The sequence below is a fragment of the Pan troglodytes genome, chromosome 22 (genome assembly GCF_028858775.2).
Source record: "Pan troglodytes isolate AG18354 chromosome 22, NHGRI_mPanTro3-v2.0_pri, whole genome shotgun sequence".
NCBI lineage: Eukaryota > Metazoa > Chordata > Mammalia > Primates > Hominidae > Pan > Pan troglodytes.
In genome coordinates this window covers 37,778,280-37,796,931 of record NC_072420.2, presented here as the reverse complement: position 1 = coordinate 37,796,931, position 18,652 = coordinate 37,778,280, and the positions used below count along the sequence as shown (strand labels likewise).

At 36.5% G+C, this 18,652-nt stretch overlaps 1 protein-coding gene and 1 long non-coding RNA gene across 22 annotated transcripts in view; both read right to left on the bottom strand.

Moving 5' to 3' along the window:
• TTC3 (tetratricopeptide repeat domain 3) overlaps positions 1-18,652 on the bottom strand; it is a 129,820-nt gene that overhangs the window by 109,084 nt on the left and 2,084 nt on the right. For 3 of the 21 annotated variants that reach the window (XM_016938526.4, XM_063803661.1, XM_016938525.4), the window contains exons 2-7: positions 6,267-6,421; positions 5,793-5,835; positions 5,319-5,469; positions 4,779-4,866; positions 3,377-3,430; positions 2,247-2,367 (exon numbers count right to left, since the gene is read on the bottom strand). The exons of 11 other annotated variants lie outside the window; for them this stretch is intronic. In XM_016938526.4, coding sequence (XP_016794015.3) covers positions 2,247-2,367; positions 3,377-3,430; positions 4,779-4,866; positions 5,319-5,469; positions 5,793-5,835; positions 6,267-6,410 — 601 coding nt within the window. In that variant the 5' untranslated portion in view covers positions 6,411-6,421. Of the gene's footprint in view, positions 1-2,246; positions 2,368-3,071; positions 3,115-3,376; positions 3,431-4,778; positions 4,867-5,318; positions 5,470-5,792; positions 5,836-6,266; positions 6,422-9,346; positions 13,570-18,652 lie in introns of those variants that run through there. 7 more of the 21 variants (XM_016938524.4, XM_054675095.2, XM_063803660.1 and 4 more) reach the window with 5 other exon arrangements.
• On the bottom strand, positions 9,631-13,922 carry LOC134809255 (uncharacterized). Its single transcript, XR_010154526.1, has 2 exons — positions 13,833-13,922; positions 9,631-9,669 (listed from the first exon to the last, which is right to left on the bottom strand). It is a non-coding gene; the product is annotated as an uncharacterized LOC134809255 (long non-coding RNA).

The following is an 18,652-nucleotide window of genomic DNA, read 5'->3' as shown; positions in this document are numbered from 1 at the left end:
AAATAGGCCACATAATTACTTAAGTCAATTCAATAAACACTGTCAAGCATGTATGGTATACCATGCACAATATTCAATAAAAATGCATGAAAACAAAAACCTGGAAAACTACTTTCTACAATCTATTTAATATAAAGACTGAGTATCTCTTATTCAAAATGCTTGGGATCAGAAGTGTTTTGGATTTTGGATAATTTTGGATTTTGGAATATTTGCATTATACTGGGTGAGTATCCCAAATCCAAAAATTCAAAATGCTCCAATGAGCATTTCCTTTTTTTTTTTTTTTTTTTTTTTTTTGAGATGGAGTTTCACTCTTGTTGCCCAGACTGGAGTGCAATGGCATGATCTTGGCTCACCACAAACTCCGCCTCCCGGGTTCAAGCGATTCTCCTGCCTCAGCCTCCCGAGTAGCTGGGATTACAGGCATGTGCCACCACACCTGGCTAATTTTTTTTGTAATTTTAGTAGAGACAGGGTTTCACCATGTTAGCCAGGATGGTCTCGATCTCCTGACCTCGTGATCCACCCGCCTCAGCCTCCCAAAGTGCTGGGATTACAGGTGTGAGCCACCGCGCCCAGCGAGCATTTCCTTTGAGTGTCATAGCGAAGCTCAAAAAGTTTCAAATTTTGGAGTATTTCAGATTTTGGATTTTTGATGCTCAACATATTTTAAATAAATACTTTCAAATGTTTTTATTCAGTATTTTGACTCTCATGAGTAAAATGTTACAATGAGAAGTTATTTGAAACACTATTATTATAAAAATTTAATAAACTAATTAAGATGCAGTAAGTAACTAAAGTTTATCGGGCCTCATTTTCTACACTGTAAGCTATTATATAAAAAGGATATTTTAAAGTGGCAAAAAAAAATTTATTGCAACAAAACTATAGTTAAGCCTCTAGCCAAACATATTCATTTCTAAAGTGAAAAGAGCACCTAAAATTTAAGATTCAATAAAGGACCTAAGAAAGTCACCAAATAAAGAAATTCTAAGGGACAGAGTAAGATTACATGGAATAAAACCTGGGCTTTGAGATCAGAGAGATCTGACTTATCTAGTCTTACCTACTACTTACTATACTGCAGAAACAACACTTAACCTCTCAAAGTCAGTGTGCTCACTGCTAAAACAAAGATAGTAACAGCCACCTTGCAGAGCTATTATAAAGAAAATAGAATGTAAAAAATCAGCTATAAGCCTAAAGAGGTGTACCTAGTACAAGATACTGCTTCTCTACTTCCACCATAAAATCTAGCTTATAATTAAGGGCCTCCAAAACAATGAAGAGAACAACCTCTATCAGTGTAATACACCCCAGTGTCTAATAAACCTATGAGAAAGATGTGTCTTCATTTAATTCCTTTCTAGCACTTAAGTCAATAGTGCAAAATTTGCCTTTATCTCAGCAGAGATGGTAAATTATTGGTCATCATCTACTGAAAAGCCAAACCTTTCCTGTTTCAAGATTCCTATAACTATACTATAAAAACACTGCTAATATTCAAATGCTTTAAAGAAAAATATTTCACAAAGTAAAAGAAATATGTAAGGCAGTTACCTCATACATAAAAGAATAACAGATTCATGAAGAAAATAAAAATCATAAGCTTAGCTTCAGTGACTTTTTTTTTACAAAGGAGACTACCCAGTTGTGGTCTCTTTGAGTATTACATATAACAACTTACAATATCCATTCAGTGAAAATTTTTAAAGTACAATGTCATAAAAATAATTAAGACAGAAAATATAGAATAAAACTACCAGTTTGAAATTCTCTTTTTCGGCCAGGCACGGTGGCCCACGCCTGTAATCCCAGCACTTTGGGAGGCCAAGGCAGGCAGACCACGAGGTCAGGAGATCGAGATCAACCTGGTGAACACGGTGAAACCCTGTCTCTACTAAAAATACAATAAATTAGCCAGGCGTGGTAGCAGGCGCCCATAGTCCCAACTACTCGGGAGGCTGAGGCAGGAGAATAGCGTGAACCCAGGAGGCGGAGCTTGCAGTGAGCAGAGACTGCACCACTGCACTCCAGCCTGGGCAACAGAGCAAGAATCTGCCTCAAAATAAATAAATAAATAATAAAAAAAAGAAATTCTCTTTTTCAACCATATATAACAAAATAAAAACATTTTTTTAAATTCTACGATAAATCAGAAATCACTTAACTACATATCTCATTTTCCCAAACACCTTTAAAAACTAAGTCAAGTAACAATTTAAAGCATTTATACTTACATTCAGTAAAGAAAATACTTAACATAGGCCAACAATTGTCAATTGATCCTAATTTAGTTAGAATTGTTACATCGCCTGCATATTTTATCCAATTCAGAGCTTCTTCCATTGCCAAGATTTTCTGTTTCAAAAGAGAAATGAAGAATGGGGCTTTGGTTATTAATTCTAAATTTGCATGTGGCATTATAAATTCATCTTATGCAAGTATTTCAGATCCTTACTACAAAACTGGTACAACCACTTATTTTTTTGCTACTCTGGCGTGTAACCTAGAGTAGACAGACTCTGACATATAAATTAACAGATACCATGGACTCATATATGTTACCTCTTCAGGTGACCTCAGGCCACCCTCAGAGCTCAAGATGCTTCTGCAATTACTACAGACCTGGAATTTGAGGTCTACAACCTGGCCGGACTGCCTGGGGTAGCAGGCAAGTGCAATATAACAAGGTGGATGAGGGTTCTCAGATCTCATCTACACAAAGACTTCCATCCTTACCCCAAGGTTAAATTTACAGATTAAAGTTCTCCAAAGGAACTACATATTTTACGTGGTCTGTGGCAAACAGAAGAATAAGGAGATAAAGAACAAGAGGAAGATGTGGCTGGGCAAATGGGCACTCAGTGCAGTGATCTCCATGAAGGATCAAGAATTCACAGAAATGTTATTTGTACTTCTAATGTCTAAAGTAACTTCAAAAATTAAAGTTAACAATGGGCTTAAGGTAAACATAGATGTTTATGGCATCAGTATCATTAAAAATTGGTTTAACATTGAATCTGGAGATTACCTAGTAATTACATAACAAAAAATATTCATACCAGAGGCCTAATAATTTCATTTGGGGAAACATAAGCCAGGTAAATAATCTAAAAGAGAAAAAGAATCAACTTGTAAAATAGGCTCAAAATTACACTATGTACATGGGTAAAAAAAAAAAAGAGAGAGAGAAAATGATCCAAACCCCCAAAATGAGGAGTCTCCTTAAGGAAAATATAGAAGTCAATACTACCAAATACCACATATAGAACATTGAGTGTATGGACTCAATGCAAGGGGAAATGAGCAGTGAGATGACTGCCACTCATCCACAGTGGCTGTGCCAGTTTCAGTGTTTAACACTTACATTTTCTATTTTACAACCAATTCTCAATAAGCCTCCAATAAGGAATGAATCATTCTGAAAAATAAAAAAGGACATATTTTTTCCTTATTCCGTCAATTCTACTTGAATTTTCTAACGGAAAAATGGCCTACATTTTAGGAACACTACTATATGTACTCAGTAGTACACTTCCGACAAGCATTTACATGACCAAGTTACCCCTTAAGATCCTAAGACAAGAATTCCAAAATAGTCTCCCATAGGGTTCTAGTAGTAAAATAACTTAGTATAATCTTTAGACATGTGAATTTTTTTTTTTTTTTTTTGAGACAGGGTCTCACTCTGTCACCCAGGCTGGAGTGCAGTGGCGCAGTCTCAGCTCACCACAACCTCCACATCCCAGGCTCAAGCGATTCTCCTGCCTCAGCCTCCCAACTAGCTGGGATTACAGGCACGTGCCACTACCACCCGGCTAATTTTTGTATTTTTAGTAGAGGCGAGGTTTCTACAGGCTCACACTGGTAATCCCAGCACTTTGAGAGGCCGAGGCGGGTGGATCATCTGAGGTCAGGAGTTCGAGACCAGCCTGGCCAACATGGTGAAACCCCGTTTCTACTAAAAATACAAAAGTTAACTGGGCATGGTGGCAGGCGCCTACAGTCCCAGCTACTCGGGAGGCTGAGGCAGGAGAATCGCTTGAATCCAGGAGGCGAAGATGGCAGTGAGCCAAGATCTCATCACTGCACTCCAGCATGGGCGACAGAGGGTGACTCCATCTCAAAAATAATAATAATAATAAAGTTCATTGCACTTAAATTTTTTTATAAAGGTACACTGGTTTGTATGTTACTGCAAATAACTACTGCAGAAAATAAACATCAGAATGCCCTTTCTAAATTTAATAGTACCAAGAACAACACTTGACTCCATAACCAACTGAAATTTAAAAAGCTATCCAACAGCTTTCAAAAAAAAATTAAAAACCACAAAAATCTCAACTTATCTCAATAGCATAAAGAAGGACACCTCCTCAAATCTGCCCTGATAAAGTCTACCTACCCAAAGACAAAATATTTGTTGATGGTGATGTGATTTTATATCAACAGATAGAGCACATCACTTTCAGAACCTGTGGCAAAGGTTTTCATGAACCCATACCCCACTTTCTGTGACAAGTTCCAATTTCTATCCTTTAATGACAAGATGCAGTCCTGGTCCCCAGCGTAGAACCATGACATCAGCCATCTCCCTGATCTCTCAAATACTGAGCATGCACTGATGGACAGCAGATTCATCTCAGGTTAACCAAAACTAAAACCATTACCTGTTAATTGCTATAAATTAGTCATTTGAGCCTAACACCATATGAATGCTTCTATTATTTAAACCAAGGGCTCGGGGGAACCTACATTCTACCACTTACAGCAACTTTCTTTGCCAAATCCACAATATCTTCCATCAACTCAAGATGTTGTAGTTTCTTCAAATTTATCTCAGAAGCACGTGAATTGCTTAAAGACAAATTTATTTTTTAAAAGATTAGATTCTCATATATACAAATTCATTGAACTTTATGCTTAGCTATATATCTCAAACCATTAAAAAATAAGTTCTCTTTTTCTTCACTCTAGGTAACAATAACTAAGCTATTTATTAAATGAACAAAATACTGTATCTTTTTCCTCTCTTCTGCACTATAACACTGATACTTATAAACAAACATGTTAATTCCTCCTGACTCAGCTTCCAGTCTACCATCTAGTACTATTCAGAATTTCACTGATTATGTTACAACTATTCATTCATATCCAAATCTCAAGTATTTGTTTTTTCCACCCTATTACACAAAAGTTGAGCAGCATACAAGAATAAGACATAAGCCTTCCATTGAACTTGCATTTCTTGGTATTGGGTAACATGTTTATTACTGTCCACACAAAATGAGTACCATATAGTAACTTACTTGGCGTCCACACAGGGATGCAATCGTGATATTACGGAACTGTTTTGATGTTGAAACAGAAGTGGCCAGAAGATGTTTATTTTAATGGCATCGCAATAATCTTGCAGGACAGAAATTGGTCTACTACACCATATACTGCAGATGTCAAATTCTTAATTAAAAAAAAAAAGTTTAAAATTAATGTTTGTGCCTCATTTTTTTAATGAATCAACACTTAATAGTAAAAAGGCAAAAATGGATACGGAGAGGGATGAAATGAATGAATGAAGTATTCTAGCCTGTTAAATGTTAAGAATATTTAAGTGCTGGCTAAAACTCTATTTTAACAAAGAAAAGTTCTGATTTCTAGTGAAAAACTAGTTAAGAATACATTTTTAAAAGGTATATAAATCTGTTGTATTGCTATGACAGGATGGATGGACCTCCCTTTGTAGTCTTTCCATAAATTAACATTAAAAATACCAACGTACTCACCTAAATTCCTCTCACTTTGGATATAATCTTTATATTGCACACCCTAAAAAGAAGAAAATTATTTTGATTTGTGTCTAGTAAAATGTTCCTGATTTTTAATCTAAGGATTATCAGAACTAACCAAAGAACTTTCAGTGGGCATTTATTTATATGCTTCAAACACATCTTCAGCCAAAGAGTCTTAATTTGAGACCCTTTTTACAGTATTACCTGAGTTTGCTTCTATGGCTCTCCCCAAGAGCTTTTCTTATGCCCTGTCAGAAAACCACCTTTCGCCACCACTCATTCTCTGGCACTCCACAATCTTATTTTTGAGCCAGTGCTTACTTTCCCTTCTCAAATCAACTTTTCAACAGCATGTGTACCTCCCTGTCAAAACGCACGTACCACAAAAACATCTTTACTCAGATAGCCCTAAACCAGAAAACCTTCAATACACAATGTCAAAAATGAAAAATTAGCAAACCTACTTACCACCCCATCACAGTAAAGCTGAGTCACACGAACATAATCATTGGTCATAAATTCAGCAGCAAAGACACAATCATCCACATGAGGGCAATCTTCTAACAAGGCATAATCCGCCACAGTGAAATCTCCCTCAGCAAAATTGTCCATGGTGCACAAGTCTAAGGAGACAACACAAACTCAAGTCAGTAATTAAATCATTTGAGATAACAGAAGAAAGTTTTCCTGGCTTCTACGGTATATTAGAAAAATACTTGGAACCTATGCCCAAGGAAATAACTCCTATCAGAACACTGAGCTCCGAAAGATTCTCGTCCCCATTCTGCTGACTTTTCCTCTCTCTCCAGATAATTTAATCTATTTCTTCCTTTCCTCAGGTTCACATATTCACCATCTCTACTCTAAGTTAACCTGTTTACATGTCTCCTTTAAATGGAGGATCATTAAGGGCATCTTATTTATCTTTGTATGTGCCTAGCACATGGTAAGCTCTCAAATAAGTGTTTGCTGAATGAAGAAAAGACATCTTCCCGTTGCTGCACTTGTACCCTACCTGCTTTTACTGCATTCTGTGAAATATGCCATTTCATCATACACAAACTGTTATATTCTCAATCTCCTGGCCTGACCTAAATCCTGACTCCACTGAGAACTTTCCTATCAACTGCTCATATTCTCCTATCCATCTCAGTGTGTTTCTGTCTTGGGCAAAGGAGTAGGGCTAGAGTGGTACAGGGTAAGTCTGCCAATCTCCTAACTCCCCAAGGCGGCATCCAGACCTTCCATCCTCCTATTGACTGCTGCTTCTAATGCTCTCACAACTACTGCAATACACAATCAGCACTGCTAAATCACAAAAAGGAAAAAACCCTCACATTATCAAAAGCCATGTTTTAAAAATACGTATTTCAATGGGGGGCAAGGGGGATTGGTGCTAAAGTTTCAGACTAAGGGTTTTTTTTTCCTGAAGAAACTTCAATAATAAGGATTTTTATAGTTATCAGAGAATAGCTACATAGGCCAAACATCACTGAAAAATGCACCATTTTATTACTTCTAGCTCTTGCCCATATAATAGCTTTCTTTTCCTATCATCACCAGCGCATCATAAGAACTATTACTTGTACCTATCACTTCACCATTATTATCCTACTATTATTAGGATAAACCAAGTTTCTTCTTTCCAAAGCAAGACCACTACCAGTCCTTGAAGTTCAAATCTATTTATTTAATCAATCCATCTCACGATGTCCAATTTGCTGTATGAAAACTTCACAATATCACAAGTGAAGAATAATAACAATCTTCCTAGAAAACTATTTGTACTATGTGTCACATACTGTACCAAATGTTTTACATGCATTATTTCACTAATCTTCAGGGCGATTCTTCTTAGCAGGCACAATTATCGTCATCTCCACTGTACAGATGGGAAAATGCTCACTTAAATCAAGTAATTTGCTCATGTCACCAAGCTAGGAAGGATTCAAATCCAGTCTTTAGTTGCCATAGCTTCTGCTCTCAAACACTCTCTTTTACTACATCTAATTTTCCTGTCATTGTCACCTATTTATCTCTTGGTTACTGTCACATTTCAAGATCACTGGCAACTAGTTCACAGTGTTTTTCTCTTTCCTCCAAATTCCATCATCATCCCAGCCACATCGAGGTCCATGCACACAATATCCTAGCCTTGTAGTTTAACAACCTCCTCAACTAACATGAACTTCACTGCCTACCTCACTAGGCTCTCCCACCCCAGGGGGACACCTCAGATCACTACCTGGGTCGAAACCAGTTCTTAAATCTTTATTAGCTCCTCTCTGACCATAGCCAAGAGTCATTACGGCTCATGTCTTCCTGATTTCCTACCACAGCCATTCTTCAACTTCATCAAGAACTCTTTGTTTTTCACCCATCTGAATCCTCCATTCTCATTCACTGTCAGTTTCCTAACAATTTGGTTTCCACTTCGACCATTCAAGGGAAACTGCTTTCATTAGGATCATTAATGACCTTCCACAAAAGACTGGTTATCTATAATGTCTAGAACCTGACCTATTCTGCATGAATATTTCTAGAGTTTAAAAAATTTAACTCTAAAAGTGAACAATGACCAGAAAACATAAGATACTGGAGCACCCAAACTATAGCACATAATATGAGGTATATGCTAATCTCACTTGTCTTACAAATTTTTTTGGCATAAAATACAGAAAGAGCCAAGAACTGTCACAGCCCACACATCATGGCGTCAATTACAATACAATTAATGTGCTCATACCTGGCAGACTGATACTGGTCATTCAAGCCTAGCAAATCTCACTGATAACACACACAGCACCAATTGTACTGTAATTACGACACTGGGGTATATTTTATTTTCTATTTTGTTTTGGTTTGTTTGTTTGTTTGTTTGTTTTTTTGAGACAGAGTCTCACTCTGTCTCCCAGGCTGGAGTGCATTGGCACGATCTCGGCTCACTGCAACCTCCACTTCCTGGGTTCAAGCGATTCTCCTGCCTCAGCCTCCCAAGTAGCTGGGACTACAGGTGCCCACCACCACGCCCGCTAATTTTTGTATTTTTAGTAGAGACAGGATTTCACCATATTGGCCAGGCTGGTCTTGAACTCCTGACCTTGTGATCCGCCCGCCTTGGCCTCCCAAAGTGCTGGGATTACAGGCGTGAGCCACCGCACCCGGCCTTGTATTTTGTTTTTAACTAGAGAGGCAATGTGACAAAGTGGTTAAGAACAGGGACTCTGCAGCCAAGACTCTGGGCTTGAGTCCTGGCTCTCTTGTTTCCTTGGGTGTGTGATCCTGGGCAAGTTACTTAACCTCTCTGTGCTTCCTCTGTGTTTCCTCGCATATCAAATGGGGATAACGATACTACCTACCTGATCAATCTGTTAATACATGTAAAGAGCTTAGAAGAGTACCAGGTATATGGGAAATGCTATAAATACCAGCTATCATTAACATTAATGTTAGATGAGTATTTTTAAAATCCACTGTTTGGATGCTTCCAGCTAAATAGTCTACCTTAATTGCTAAATCCAAAGAGCACTTTTCAGCTTACAACTTACTTGACGCTGTGGACCACTTCCTCCTCAGAACTCTTCATTTGGACTCCAAAGACCATCTTCTCCTGGTTTTCCTCCTATTCGTCTGGCTGCTCTTCCTCAGTTTCCTTCATGGGTTCTTCTTCTCCATTCCCTGCCACCCAATGTCAACTCTATTTTCTTCTCACTCTTACTCTCTCCTTGGGTGAATTTATCCACCACACCCATGACTTAACACAGCACTTTCTGAACTTCCATCGTTTGCATAGCTTCACCGTGATTTTTGCCATTTCCATGTATCACATATATTTTTAGTTAATATTTCCCTTTTATTGAGCTCACTTGGCCTAAGTGATAATGTCCATGATTATCAAAGGTTAGATGTGCAAGTTATGTTTCTCATACACATTAAATTCCTATCTATTAAAATTTTTTCAAGTGTTTATCTATGTACCAATTTAAATTATCTCATATGCACTGCAGTAAACAATGGCTTCCAAAATTCCAAATGCTGAAGACTCCCAAATCCTTCCAGGTGGGGTTGTATCTCTTGACTTCTAGACCCTACTAGAACTACTACAGGATCTTAACCAAGATGTCCCACAAGCCCCTCTGAATCAGGAAGTTCAAAAACAAACATCTTTTCCTCAAAAACAAACATATGAAATGAAGTTCTTTCCTCTTTCTGTATGCTGTTTATCAGTTAATTGTTCTACATGCCATTTTACTGCCCAAACCTAAACCCTGGGAGTCAACCTAGACTCCCCAGTCTCCTTCAATATTTCTGTCCAACGGACCACTAACTCTTGTCATTTCTGCTTCCCTAAGAAATCTAAAATTAGCACACATATACTTCTTCATGCCCAGTGCCACTGCCTTCACTGTTTCTCCTCTGAACTAATTTAGCAAGCAGTCTCCTAACTGGTCAGACTTGCCTTCAATCTTGGCATCCTCTAAAACTCTGATCATATCACTTTACTGCTTAAAACCATGCAACAACTTCCCTTCAGCTTGAGAATAAAGTCCAACTTCCCTAATATAAGCATAGAAGACCTTTTGTGATCTTGCTCCTGCTTTTATCCCCAGTCACTCCACAACACACAACCTAGAAGCCAGTCATACCCAACTGCTTGTCCTTCCTAAACAAAACTTACTCTGCAACCACCTAATGTCTATTAGTTCTTAATACTCAATTTCAGGAAGCATTTCCTGATCTTCCCACTACCATCAAGTTGATTTTTGCACCTCTTCTCTGTAAACAAGAGCACCCTGCCCATGTCTCTGACAGCAGTTTTCACACTGTTTGACCATCACAGGTTTATCTCTGCAGGGTCACTATGGATCCAGAGGATATATTGTGCAATCCACTTGCCATCTGTACTGCTATTTACTTAATACTTTTCTTTAGGATAACTCAAATCTTAACTTAGATGTAAACCAGTTTTAATGGAAATGTTGGTATCACCAAGAAAGCTTGTTTGGTACCATAAAATTTTTTATAATACAATCAAACAAAAATATACTACTAAAATTAAATATTAAAATAAAGAGCTTCTGATCCCATCAGTTATGGTCAACTAGACACTCTGGGGGAATGTACTGTTGGGAGGAAAAAGGTATATCCTAGATTTAAAAAAAAAAACACTTTTTGGATGTTTTTGCTGAGCTCATAGAAATAGGGGAACATTTGAAGGCACCCTCTCCACGCAAAAGCAACAAACCTTGAGCTAGAAATTAAACCTGGCTACAGTTTAGTGCTACAAGTAGTGGTGCCAAGAGCAGTAATAGGATCAGGACACTGAGCCCTGGGCCAGAAGCAAAATGTAGAAACTCAAAAGTGATGGCAGCTAAACTTTCTGGCTCCCAGACAAAGCTGATAAAAATGCTTTCAGAAAGAAAGCATCCTCAAATTAGACTCTCAAGATCACCACAAAGATCAAACAGAAGTTCATAATCAATGATCACCAAACACATGAGGTGACAGCTACATTGAGGAGAGACAACGGAAAAAAAAAACAAAAAAGCAATAAATTTAGACATCCCCCTCCTCAAGGATATCAGACATTGGGAATGTCTGATATAGTCTACAGAATAGCTATAGAGTCACAAAAATCAGCATATAACATGAGAACATGAAGAATGACTGGACATATCAAAAAAGAACCAGGCAGAACTTTTAGAAATTAAAAATGAGGTCGGGCGCGGTGGCTCATGCCTGTAATCCCAGCACTCTGGGAGGCCAACGCAAGCAGATGACGAGGTCAGGAGATCGAGACCATCCTGGGTAACATGGTGAAACCCCGTCTCTACTAAAAATACAAAAAAATTAGCCGGGCGTGGTGGCGGGCGCCTGTAGTCCCAGCTACTCGGGAGGCTGAGGCAGGAGAACGGCGTGAACCCGGGAGGCGGAGCTTGCAGTGAGCTGAGATCGCGCCTCTGCACTCCAGTCTGGGCGACAGAGAGAGACTCCATCTTAAAAAAAAAAAAAAAAAGTAACTAAAAATGCAATTGTTAAAAGAAAAAAAAGAGACAGGATGGGTTACAGAGGATATTAGGCACAGTTGAAGAGAAAATTGGTGAACTAAAATATATGCCTTATGAAATTATCCAGCACTGTAAATTCTGGTAAAGAGAAACAAAGAGATAAAAAATATGAAAGATAGAGAATAAGTGATCTGGAAACAGTTTAGTGTATATATATATCCAGTTAAAGTTCCAGCAGGAGAGAAGAGACTAATGAGACATAATATTTAAAGAATACAGGGCTCAGAAACTTCTAGATCTCATGAAAGACAAAATGCAGAATCATGAAATACATGCATCCAAAATAGGATAAATATAATCTCTATCTAGACTTAGAAGTGAAATGATGTAACACAAAAGACAGAAAATCCAATGTAACTAAAAGAAAAATGATATTTTCTTCAAAAATGTATAAATAGGCTGGGCGCAGTGGCTCACACCTGTAATCCCAGCACTTTGGGAGGCTGAGGCAGACAGATCACGAGGTCAAGAGATCAAGACCATCCTGGCCAACATGGTGAAACCCCATCTCTACTAAAAATACAAAAATTGGCCAGGCATGGTGGCAGGTGCCTGTAGTCCCAGCTACTTGGGAGTCTGAGGCAGAAGAATCGCTTGAATCTGGGAGGCGGAGGTTGCAATGAGCCAAGATGGCGCCACTGCACTCCAGCCTAGCAACAGAGCAAGACTGCACCTCAAAAAAAAAAAAAAAGGCATAAATAAAACTGGCAGCACACTTTGTATAAGCAACAGCAGAATAGTATTCCTACCCTACTGACAGAAAAGAAACACCAACCTACAATTGTACATCCATCAAAATGATCTGTCAAGAACAAAGGTAAAATAAAAATACTTTTAGATTTTTTTTAATATCTAAAACTGAGTCAAACACCAACCAAGACACCTGGAACATAACCAATTAAAAGACAGAAGTTGTCTGGTGAGATTAAAAGAAAAATCCAGTAGTATGTCCCTTATAAGAGACACTTAAAATGTAAGGACACTAAAAAAATCAAAGTAAAATGAAAGAAAAGAATATTCCAGGTAAATTAGCACCAAAAGAAAGACGGGATCAGACAAAAAGCCTCTAAGACAAAGAAGCAAACTTAGAGAAGATAACAATATAGTAAAGGTTCGAGCCACTAGGAAAAAAATGTTAAGCTTGCATGTAGCTAATAAAAGTCTCAAAATACAGAAGAACAAAAATTGTAAGAACTACAGGAAATCTGTTAGAAACTAGTAATGGTGGAATATTGCAACACACTTCTCTCAGTTAATGATAGGATAAACCAAAATTAATAAGGATAAAGACTATCAGAACAACACAAATAACTAGCTTTACCTAACAGACACTTAACAATTACAGAATATATACTCTTCACAAGTGTACACAGAACAGTTCTAATAATTCACTATGTACAAGGCCATAAAGCAAGGGCAAAAAAAAAATGCTAAAAAGATAAAATATTCTCTGGCAACACAATTAAGAAATCAATAATTAAAGGAAAACAATATAGACACATTTGAAAATTTAAAAATGTCTAAGTAACTCATAAGTCAAAGAAAAAATCAAAATAGAAATTTTAAAAATACTTAGATTTGAAAGTTAATGAAAACACTATAAATTAAACTATGTTAGATAAGCAAAAATGAACTTTGAGGAAGTTTACAGTCTTGCATGCTTATACTAGGAAATAAGAATGGTTGAAAATTAATATTAAGTGTGTAATTTAAGTGAGAAAAATAGTAAAATAATAAACTGAAAGTAAAATGAAATAATAAAAGAGAAAAAAGATCAACGAAATAAAAAACAAATAATAGAACAAATTAGGCCAAAAGTTAATCCTTTGCCAAGATTTTAAATATGGACAAACTTTTACTAAGACTGATCAAGAAAGAGAAGTCAGACATAAATAATATTCAACATGAGAAAAGGGGAACACATATACAAATAAAACAGAGATTAAAAAGAGAATTAATGCCATACCACGAGTGGTGGCTCACGCCTGTAATCCTAGCACTTTGGGAGGCCGAGGTGGGCAGACCACTTGAGGTCAGGAGTTTGTGAGGAGCCTGGCCAACATGGTGAAACTCCGTCTCTACTAAAAATACAAAAAAATCGGCCAAGCATGGTGGCGCACAGCTGTAATCCCAGCTACTCAGGAGGCTGAGGCAGGAGAATCACTTGAACCCAGGAGGCAGAGGTTGCAATGAGATGGCACCACTGCACTACTCCAGCCTGGGCAACAGAGGGAGACTCTATCTAAAAAAAAAAAAAAAAAAAAAAAAACCATACCATAAACTTGATGTGAAGAACTTAAAAATTATGATGAAAGGACAAATTTCTAAAACTTACCAAAACTGACTAAAAGAAATAGAATACCTGAACAGTCCTATGACTGTTCAACTGCTAATTACTACTAAACCTCCAAGAAGAAAACATTAGATCCAAATGACCTTATAGTTAAGTTCCACCAAGCTTTTAAGAAACAAATCACTCCAATCCAAACTCTCCCAGGGAACAGAAAAAGAGGAACTATTCTCTAACTCATGGTATAAAGTCAGTGTAACTTTAATACCCAAGTCAGATAAGACAGCCAATAAAGAAAAATGAGAAGTGATTCTAGCCATAAACAGACACAAAAATCTAAATAAAATATGAGCAAACTCAATCTAGTAGTTCATAAAAATATAATCTATAAAGACCAATTTGGGTTTATCTCAAGAAAGAATATAAAAGAAAATGAACAGTTTTAAATCTATAAAACGGAATTCATTACATTTAACAGATTAAAGGAGAAAAGACACAAGATATTCTCAACAAATGCAGAAAAGCATGTGACAACTGCAAAGACTTCCCTAACTTAATCAAAGGTATCTACAAAAATTCATAGCAAATGTTATTCTCAGCTGAGAAATATTCTCTTTAAAATTGAGAACAAGAACTCTATGCCCACTATAATCGCTTCTAATGAACAACCCTAATCACTTCCATTGAACGTAAGTATAAAGTATGCAGCACATTTAAGACCAAAAAAAATGAATAAATTAAAAGTTCTTCTAAAATAACTAGAAGAACTAAAACTGTCACTATTTGCAAATGATATAATTATCCACACAGAAAACACAAAGGAATTCCAGAAAAAATATTAGAAGTAGTAAGTTTATCAAGTGGATGACTAAAGGGTCAATATTTTTAAAAATTCATTAAATTTCTATTTAACAATAAATAAGTTAAAATATTTACTAACAATAAATAAGTTAAGATAGAATCTTTAAGAACACCACCATTTATAATAGCAACAAAAACAATAACATCGGAATTAACATATGAAAAAGTGGAAGACCTCTATGGAGAATATTATAAAACTACACTAAAACTTTACATAAATAGAGATACATACCATATTCTTAAATAAAAAGGATCAAAATCTTAAAGATTTCGATTCTCCCCCAAACTGATTCAATTAATTATAATTAATACCTAAAGGGTTTTTCATGTCATGTAACAAGCTAATTCTTAAGAACAAATGACCAAAAATAGGTGAGATTCAAGTCCTCCCCAGATACCGAAATTTCAAGTAAAACTATAGTATTAATGATTAAGACAGTGTGGTATGAACACAGAGACAGACAAGGTGACAAGTGACACAGAAAGGCAAGCCAGAAACAGACCCATGCAGGTAGTAACTAAACATGTAAAAGAGATGGCACAGCAGACCACTGGTGAACAGAGGGCCAATTCAATACATGGTACAGGGATAATTAGAACCACACAGGAGAAAAAAAAAATCAGTGTGGATCACTATCTCAGAACATACACAAAAATCAATTCCAGATAAATTATGAACTTAAATGTGGAAGACATCATTTTAAAACCTCTAAAAAGAAACAGAGGAATGTCTTTATAAGCCCAGGGCAAGAAAGGTTCCAATTAGATTATGTTAAAATTAAGAACTTCTGTTCACCAAAATACACCATAAAGAGTAGAAAGGCCACAAACCAGAAAAAGATATTTACAACGCACATAATCGATGTTACCAGTTTTAAAAGACAACTCATCAGAACAAAGGGTAAAATATATGACTAGATATTTCATAAAAAGGAAACAAAGACAGTTCATAAACATACAAAAGATGCTCAATCTCATTAATAACAAAAAATGCAAATTAAAACCACAATGATGCATCATTTCATACCCATTCCATTGGCAAATATTAAGTCTGACAATAACAAGTGTTGGAGAGGTTGTAGATCAACTGTAACTCTTACACACTGTTGATCAAAGTATATAAACAGACAAAACTGCTGGCCAAAGTACAAACTGATACAACCCCTTCAGAAAGTAATCTGACATTATTTTGTAAAGCTGATCATTCATACCCCTTGATCTAGCAATCCCATTTCTAGCAAACAGCTTACTATAGTGATACGGCAGTATTTCTTTCTCTTTTCTTTTTCTTTTGCTGCTGAACAAATTAACATGGTGGTATTTCAACCTTTTTTTTTTGCTCGCAAACCACCAAAAGTGCTTTTTAAAATTGCATACCCTTTACCCATTAAGATGACATTTAAAAAATATCACCATAAGATTAAATAATTGCAAAGGGTAAATTTCTAGAATATCACAGTAACATTTTAAAGTAAAACTGATTATCTCATTCTTTTAAATGTATAATTATTACCAGCATATGGTTGGCCAAAAAATATACCCTGATAACATTAAAAAAAAAAAAAAGCAACTTTATTGGAAATATATCTCTTAAGGAAATGGATGAGGAAGTGCCAGGATTAAAAGAGGCTTTCCCTAACACTATAGTGGTATTTTAAATTATCCCTTTGTAGGCCAGGCACGGTGCCCTGTAATCCCAGCACTTTGGGAGGCCGAGTGGGGCAGATCACCTGAGGTCAGGAGTTCAAGACGTGCCTAGCCAACATGGTGAAATCCCATCTCCACTAAAAATACAAAATTAGCCGGGTGTGGTGGTGCGCGCCTGTAATCCCAGCTACTCAGAGGCTGAGGCAAGAGAATCACTTGAACTTGGGAGGCAGAGGTTGCAGTGAGCCGAGATCGTGCCATCGCACTCCAGCCTGGGCAAAAAGAGCAAAACTTCACTCAAAAAAAAAAAAAATCCCTTTGTTTTCCCCAAGGGAGTTTTCCCACTTAGGGCAATGCCATAGTAAGATTCCACAAGAACCTGTGGTTTGCCTTTCTTATGTAAAGTGCAATGTTAGAAACACAAGGTGAGAAAGTAGCACTAGCAGGAGGCCTCAGGCATTACCATTTTTAGGAAAGAGTACCTATGGAATGTAATGATCTAGAAACTGATTCATTAACATCATTTGTACCCACACATTCCTTAGCAAATCTTCATTACTCCTCTGGGGCTCATATACCCCAGTGTGAAAATTAGAAAAATTCTTACAACTGTGAACCAAAAAGTATATAACTTCATAACAGCAAAACCTAGAAACAACCAAAATGCCCATTAACAGAACAATGCATACACTGTGTTATATTCACACATGGAATATTACACAGCAGTGAAAATTAATGACTTACATCAATACCCAATATTAGTAACTCAGAAACATAACATCAAGTGAAATAAGCAAGTCCCAGGAAACTATACCCAATATGATTTTTTCCACTCAAAAACAACAGAAACCATACAATACATTTTTGAGGGATGTATACATATCTGATAAAATTATTTTTAAAAACAAGGCATAATATACACAATTCAGGATGGTAGTCACCTCTGGAAGTAAGCACATTCAATACTGGTCATTTTGATTATTGGATTGAGTGGTGAATTCATAGGCGTTCATTTTATTGTTCTGCTATACAGCTTGCATATGTTTTACATATATTTTGAATTTATCAAATACTACAATAAAATGGAGAGGAAAAGAAAAATTTTTTAAACATTCATCATAAGAAAAACAATACTTTTAATTAAATCACCTCACCTGCCACTAAAGAGGTACATATTTAACATATCATGGAAATTCTATCTATACATCAATCATAGGATCTGACATACATTAGGTATACAACAATGTTCATTGGAATTAATCTTATGAGAACCAAAGGAGATAAAGACTAAGCCAATTAGCTATAAGAGATAAATCCATAGGCTGACACAGGGCTACAAGAGAAGCCAAGGTGGCTACAAGCAAATTTAGCAGCAACCAAAAGTCATAAGGAAGCTGGTCAGTAAAGAGATGGCAAAAATGTAAAGTCTAATAACATAAAGTGTTAGCAGGGTTGTGAGGAAATTGTGTTCTCACTCAACACCAGTGACAGTGAAAATTGGTACAACCACTTCGAGAGCTTCTGTGATACTTGGTTAAATTGAAGACGCACATAGCCTACAATCCGGCAAATCTACTACTTAGGTGTACTTCCTACAGAAACTTCCAAATGTGTGCACAAGCAGACAAGTACAAAGATATTTATTGCAGGACTGTTTTTAAGAGTCAAAAACTGAAAGAAGTTCAAAGTCTACCAACAGGGGAATGTATAAATAAATATGGTATATTCATACAACGCAATTCTATACCAGCAATTAAAATGAATGAACCAAAGATAACACAATCATTCAATTTGTTCATATATAAACCTCAAAATATGATGCTGAGCAAAAAAAAAAAAAGCAAGTTGCAAAAAGGCATGTATATTTTAATACCATTAAAGTTTAAAAACAAACAATAATATATATTGTGTATGGATTCACCATGATCAAAGTATAAAATATGCAAAGTAAAGATATACACAAACCTCAACGCAGTGGCTATCTCTAG